At 39.2% G+C, this 7,385-nt stretch overlaps 1 protein-coding gene across 1 annotated transcript in view; it reads left to right on the top strand.

Annotated features, from left to right (window-relative positions):
- Positions 1-7,385, top strand: part of LOC102993147 (F-box/WD repeat-containing protein 11) — a 37,504-nt gene that overhangs the window by 8,242 nt on the left and 21,877 nt on the right. Inside the window, exons 2-3 of the mRNA XM_028494954.2 lie at positions 1,310-1,412; positions 5,462-5,599. Coding sequence (XP_028350755.1) covers positions 1,310-1,412; positions 5,462-5,599 — 241 coding nt within the window. The remainder of the gene's footprint in view (positions 1-1,309; positions 1,413-5,461; positions 5,600-7,385) is intronic.

Genomic DNA, 7,385 nt, shown 5'->3' with positions numbered 1-7,385 from the left:
TTTTTTTTTTTTTTGTGGTATGTGGGCCTCTCTCTGCTGCGGCCTCTCCGTTGCGGAGCACAGCCTCCGGACGCACAGGCCCATTGGCCATGGCTTACGGGCCCAGCCGCTCCGCGGCACGTGGGATCCTCCCAGACCGGGGCGCGAACCCGGTTCCCCTGCATCGGCAGGCGGACGCGCAACCACTGCGCCACCAGGGAAGCCCTACATTTAATTCTTAAAACAAGCTACCTGTCATCCTCATCTGTAAGGAGGGGAAACTGAGACTAAGAGAAATTTTAGAACTTCCTACATAGTTAAGTAGAAGAGAAGGAATTTTAACTGAGGTCTGGCCAGCTCTAGGCTTAGTGTTGTTGTTTGTCATTTTCAAAGTAGAAAATTCCAGAAGAGAAGGAGAAAGAGGTATGTTGTTAAATGCCTACAGACTTTTCAAGGTGATCTTCTCATCTTTGTCCAATTGCGTGAAAACTCAGTGTCCTTTACTCTTAGTTGAAAAAAGCGTATGAGTTAAGATAAGATTAGTTGGCCTTGTTTTAGTCCAGTTACGGCAAAGGTAGTGCTTTAGAGGGTTTTAAGCCTATTGCCAAAAGATAAATTACACCCTGAACATCAAGTGGATGTTTTTGTCCCCCTCCCTGGTTGCCCATACACAGCCTTGGAATCTCTTGTGTTTTTTCCCATATGCTTTGCAGGGTTGCCAGTTCACAGCACCTTTTGCTTTCTATCCTTCTTGCTCTACCTTGACAGCTCCAGTTCATGTGCTGGCTCCTGTCATCTATCCATTCCCATATTTGGCTCTGACAAGCAGATGACCTTGCCCTTCCACATTGACCCAACAGAAATTGGCTAATTTTTAAGAAAAAAGTAGGGAACCTGGCTTAGTGTGGCCAACCCCTATTATTCAGGAAATGAGAATGTGAGAAATGAAGTCTGAAGAGAATAAGAATTCTTAGTTCTCTGCAAAGGTTCGTCTCTCATGGGTGCTCTTGCCATACACACACACATACACACACGGGGAGAGAGAAGAAGAGGGGGTAGGGTGGGAGGGAGAGAGTTTAGAGTGCCTCTGAATTGAGAAGGAATTCCTGGAAAACCTGAGGCACAGTCCTAAAAGAAGCAGCCATATTTCCTTTGCTATTTAGAGTCTTAATTGTTATTATCATCATCATCATTATTATTAATGATGAGATTACTGTTAGGTACTTTGCCACAGTAATTTAATTTAGTCCTCAATTTTTCAAAACTGAGACTCTTAGTCCAAAGTCCATGCTCTTTTCGCCCTACCATGCCCTCAGATGTCCCTCAACAGAGATATGGGAGTTGTTATAATAGACTCAAGCAGTCAGAGTTCTGATGTCCTGAACTTGGATTTTTCTCTTTTGCCATCTCAGAGTAGTGGCAAACTCTTTCATGTAATATGCCTTTTTCCTTTTTTTATTCACTGGATTAAAGCCTTTGAAGCACTCTCCTTGGAACAGACCACTAGTAAAATGATGGTGTGTTGTATCGCACCTTTTAATAAACCACATTTTATTCAGGGAAAGTGGGGAGCTTTTTTGTGGTTTGCAAACTTGATATTAACATTGTCCTAACCAGAAAATGCTGAAATTTGCCCACCCACCCAGTTGTGTTTAGGCTTCTAAAAATAATGTTATTCCTTCATACTCAGACATCTGTTTTCACTCTATTGCCAATTTAAATGCTGCTGTATACTCTGTGTATCATGGCTACTTTCCCAGTATTTTGAAAATCTGCACAGGGTAAGGGGATTTTACAAGTTCTCAAAAACATGAAATATTCCTCTACAGTAGCCACACCACATGATGTCTAAGTGAAATGGCAGGTATCTGCATCATTAAAGAGGTGCACCTGTGTATGCCCTGTATTCCTACTGCTGAAGTTAAGATGATTGTTGAATTGCATTTGCAGGCTGAGCCCCTTCCTGGGAATGGTTGGGGAGGGCTCAGGGCTATCAGCATTGAAGATCAGCCTAGACTGAGACAACAGTTCCCGGCAATTTGGTGAGATTTTTTTTGGTCACAGCCTACTCCTTTTGGTCAGTGTTCTCCACAAATGAGAAAGAGCGTCACTGCTACCGTTTGTAGGCACTGTGATAAGCACTGTATGTACGTAATCTCATTTGATCCTTCCACCAGATTTGAGAAAGTATATATTATCTTTTACAGAGGAGGAGACTGCAACTCAAACAGTCCAAGTCATTTGCTAAAGCTGCTAATTGACCTAGGTATTTTCTACTACAATGGGCTGCCTTCCATTTTTAAAGGTCTAGTTTTTCTGAAAAAGTCCTGGCTTATATAAGCCAGTTGAGGTCGTCAAGTATGGTGGTAGGTAGTATTTTGGGCAGGCACAGTCAGCAGGAAGTGTTGCTTTCTTTTGTGGGTGGCCTTGAGAATTGAGAAGAGTAAAGTCTTAGGAATTACTCCGGGTTGGTGTGTAACGAAGTAGTCAGCTCCCTGGTCTCATTTAGTGTCCCTTTCCTGGCATTTTGAAACAAACTGTATTTGTTTTGGGATTCAGGAACCTAATAATTTTTAAAACAGCCCTAGATGGGAACTTCCTGAAATGACCCATCAAAAATGATTTGGTAAGCCTTTTTCTTTTAAAATTCAGAAATGTATTTTAGAAAATAGGCTCATTCTAAGTGTTGAGAAGCTAAGCCATTTCCTAACTTCTGCTTGACTTAGAATGAAAGCCTGTTACCTAGCAGAGCTTTTGAGAGGTCCTGGCCTCTGGCTCTTGTTTGAGGGTTGGAGATAGAGGGTATGGCTTGGCCTTTTATGTTGGGTAGTGTTCTCTGTCCAGACATCTTAGGGGATGGGTGTATCACAGGCTGATCGTGTTGCCTTACCCAGCTTCTCTCTGCTGTGTCCTCAGGGCTTTAAGTACAGTAATAGATTATAACCAAGTCTCTTGGTTCTCAAAAACATTTTAGAGTAGTGGGAGAGCATGTAGGAAATTCTTTTTGGTATAGGGATTCCCATACGAAAGTTTAAAAAATTTTTTTCAAGCTCCCATGTGATAGTAAATAAATGTGCTTTTTCTATTCATTGAAATATTATACAGAGTAGCAAAGCTGCTTACTGATTCAATAATATTTTAAAGCAATTGTGCATGTTTTAAAACTAAGAACGATGATATGAATTTTGAAAATATCACCATATATATTGATAAGACAGGTTATGTATTCGTCTTTGTAATACTTTGGGTTTATGTGGAGTCACATTTAGCAGCAACCTTCTGGGCCCCCAGGGTGTAGCCTGAACGTTGGTAACCACTGCCAGGAGTCACTGGCCATGAATAAGACTTGTTACCAGTAGGTCTGCCTCCTAAGTCAGCATTTTCCTCGTGTGCTTAGCATACTGACGTGGCTCAGTCACTCTCTAAAAATACATTATTTCTCTAAATGATTCCAAGCATTGAGTTCAATTTAAGAAATTCTTTATATTCTGAATCCCTTTTTCAAAAGTTGCTTACAGACATATCTATTGTCTACCTTGGTAGCGGTAGCCACAGTGGGGTAAATTATTGTTTTTGTTTTGTTTGGTTGTTTGTTTTTGAAATGCGGTTTTATGTCTGACATTTTACAAACTCAGTAGAGATGACGATGCTGGCTCAGAAGCTCTGATTTGGTAGCAGATGGACAGATGAGCTGTTTCTCGCTCATGGCACCTCCATGGCACCTCTTTGCATCCACTGGATGTTGGAAATATGTGATCCTGCCCTCTCTCAAGGCTATGTGTGGGAACTCTTTGAGGGCAGGGCTTGTATTTCCAGGCTCCTGTGCTAAGTACTGAGGCCACAAATGAGGAAACAGTTTCCTCATATACAGTTTAAGTATACATGTATCAGTGTCTCCAATCCTCCATTTCTTTTTTCTGTAAAATGAGGGCAATAATTTTGGCTTCAGAATTGTGATGATTAAATTAACTATAAACTATATAAAACACATAGCATAGTGTTATGGAAGCGTGGTACCTGGCATAACATTCAGTAAATTTTAACATTTTAGAGCATACAGAAGCATGTTGCCTTCAGAATAAGAGGAAACATGGTTTGTTAGTTGTCAGCAGAACCAGTAATTAAGTGCTTATTGTGAATAAAAATGAGATTTATCTCCTTTCTTCACTAAAGCAACTAATTAAACTTTTAGCTACTCAGATAATTAGCTACTCAGATATGTCTTTTGAACTAGATCCTGAACTCTCAGGTATAGCCAGTTGTAGTCCCTATTGGTCCCCTAAATTCAAGGATCAGGAATTTATACTTTGGTTATTCTTGGTGTATCTTTTGATCCTGAAAATCCTTGACATCCACTACCGAAGGTTAGGTCTTCTAGTGCTCTGGGCATGACCCACTTCCTCTTTAAACTTTGCCCACTGGTCTCAGGCTATCGCGCTGTTTAAGATCCCTTTAGTCCTGCAGCGCTTACAGTTTTTAATCACTCATTTGGGACTGATATTTTATCTGGAGTTGTTACTGATCTTTTTATATGTTCACTGCCATAATAGCTAGGGCTATACTTTCTTTGTAGACACTGCATATATTAGTAGAAAAAGCATGGACTCAGAGTCAGGAAGAACTGGGTGTGATTTCCAACTCATCCAGTTACTAGTTTTGTGGCCTCAGGCAAGTTAAACTCTTGTTTCCTTGTTTGTAAAAGGGAAGTAACGAGAACTTCCTTCCAAGGTTAATGTGTGGATCATGTAACCAAATAAACATATGATTAGAGTATATCCAATTCCAGTTACTGCGTGCCTGTGTACTGCAGTTGCATCCTTTGAAAGCAGTATGCTTCCTGTCAGTCTTTTCATCCCCGTGCCTGGCACAGTCAGTACCTGGAATATACTAACATCTCAGTAAGTGTTGTATGAATGATGAAAGAATGAGAATCCAGGGCTGAAATGTGCCATTCTTATTCTAAAGGAGCTTCAGTCTGGTAGAAGATTAAAAATGGATAATAAAATTCTTTCTATAGTAGTTGGCATGTAGTAGTTGTCAGTATCTTTTCTCAATGATCAGGACAATCAGTGCTCTGGATGGATACACAGATTGTTAGTATATGCTTAATGTTAGTGGTGGTCTTCTGCCAGATATTTTAACTGGCATTAGAGAGTGACCCAATGAGTTACTATTTATTTGTATGTTTTGGGTGCAAATGGCATTCTTTAAACATATTGAAATCTGTCCAGGCCATTTTTTTCAAACCCAACCCAAACTCATTGGAAATCCTGTGACAGTTGCCAGATGAGCAGGGAACATACGAGGAAAAATATTGTTGGGCTAATGTCTTACTTGGAAAAGAGTGTGATTCCTATCCACAGACAGTTATGCAAACCAAGATGGAGTATCAGTGGTATGCTGTTTCTGGAACCCCAAAGTCTGAACCGTAATAGAATAGTTGATTCACAAAAACTCATCTGTTGCCTCCTTTTTCCCTTAGACTATAGAATCTAACTGGCGGTGTGGACGACACAACTTGCAGAGGATTCAGTGCCGCTCTGAAAATAGTAAAGGTGTCTACTGTTTACAGTATGATGATGAAAAAATTATCAGTGGCCTTCGAGATAATTCTATTAAGGTGAATGACTGCATTTTGTATGTATTATTTTTAGAATTGTGGTTACATGTTAGACATTAGATGTAACAATCTCTCCATTTCCTCCTGATTGGTTTTTATCTGTTCCACTCAATCTTGGCAGCTGTCTGCGTGGTTCTAAAGAACTAGAGCCAGAGCGTTTCCCTCTACTAACACTGGACCCTTGGATTTTCTCGCTTCTTACCCTTCTCTAAGCACATTCACTTTCTGTATTCTGTATTTAGGTGCAAGTAGAAAATATCTCAGTATCCACAGGGCTCTTGATTTCTTGGCTAGCTGGTAAAAGTGTTGCTGACTTGCATATAAATGAGAGTCATTACCTTTTATGGTTTCTGTGAAAGGCTCAGGTGATAACACAAAAGAATGATAGAGCAATTTACATTGTTTTTATTTACTTTTCAATAGTAGATAAACTGGATCATTTCTCTGTGTTTAATGGCTCTAATAGATTTTGTTTCACATTGTTCGTAGCTTATTTTCTCATATTTAAGAAAACATTGTGGGAGAATTTTACTTTTAGTTATAATTTACATGCACTCTTTTTGGTGTAAAGTTCCGTGAGTTTTGACAAGCACAAAGAATTGTGCAACCATAACAGTTATTATCAAGATCCAGAATAGTTCCGTCATCCGCCAGATTCCTTTGTCCTGCTGCTTTGCGTTTACCCACTTTTCCCCCGGGTCCTGACAACCACTGATCTTTTTTTCTGTCCCTATAATTTTGGCTTTTCAAGAATGTCCTGTAAATGGACTCACACAGTATGTAGCCTTTTGAGTCTGGCTTTTTATGCTTAACATTGTGCATTTGAGATTCTTCTACATTGTTGCACATAACAATAGTTAGTTCCTTTTTATTGGTGAGTAGCATTCTGCTTTATGGTTACACCACAGTGTGTTTATCCATTTACCTATTGAAGGACATTTGTGTTTACAGTTTTTCACAATTATGAATAAAGGCACTGTAAACATATGCATGCCCATTTTTGCGAGAACGTAAGTTTTCAGTTCACTTGGATAAAAACCTAGGAGTGGGATTGCTAACTCATATGGTAAGTGTACGTTTTACTTGTGAAGAAACGGCCAAGCTGTTTTTTCAAGTGGCTATACCATTTTACATTCCCATCAACGATGTATGAGAATTCCTTTTGTTCTGCATCCTGGTCAGCCCTTGGTAGTCTCAGGGCTTTTTTTTTTGGATATTAGCCATTTGAATAGGTATGTAGACGTATCTCATTTTGGTTTAAAGTTACATTTCTCCAGTGATCAGTGATAATGAGCATCTTTTCACATGCTTATTTGCCATCTGTATATTCATTGGGGAAGTGTCTATTCAGATCTTTTGTACAATTTTAAAATGGGTTTTCTGTTTTCATATTATTGGGTTTTGAGGGCTCTTTATGTATTATGGATACAAGTCCTTTTTTAGATATGTTTTGCAAATATTTTCTTCCATTCTGTGACTTGTCTTTTCACTTTCTCAATGATATCTTAAGTAGAGCAGAAGATTTTAATTTGTCTAGTCTAGTTTGCCAGTGTTTTCTTTTATGCCTCATCCTTTTGATGTCATATCTAAGAATTCTTTCACTGAGCTTTTTGAATCTGTAAATTTATGTCTTTCACCAAATTTCAGAAGTTTGGGCCATTATTTATTCAATTTTGTTTCTGCACCAATTTCTTTCTCCTCTCCTCTGAGACTCTAATTACACAAATATTAGATCTTTTGATATTGTCTTACTTTTTTCCAATCTTTTTTCCCTCTCTTTTCCGGA

The sequence above is a fragment of the Physeter macrocephalus genome, chromosome 2, assembly GCF_002837175.3.
Source record: "Physeter macrocephalus isolate SW-GA chromosome 2, ASM283717v5, whole genome shotgun sequence".
Classification (NCBI taxonomy): Eukaryota; Metazoa; Chordata; class Mammalia; order Artiodactyla; family Physeteridae; genus Physeter; species Physeter macrocephalus.
Note: the sequence above shows the minus strand (reverse complement) of the source record. Positions and strands in the feature narration are given on the sequence as shown.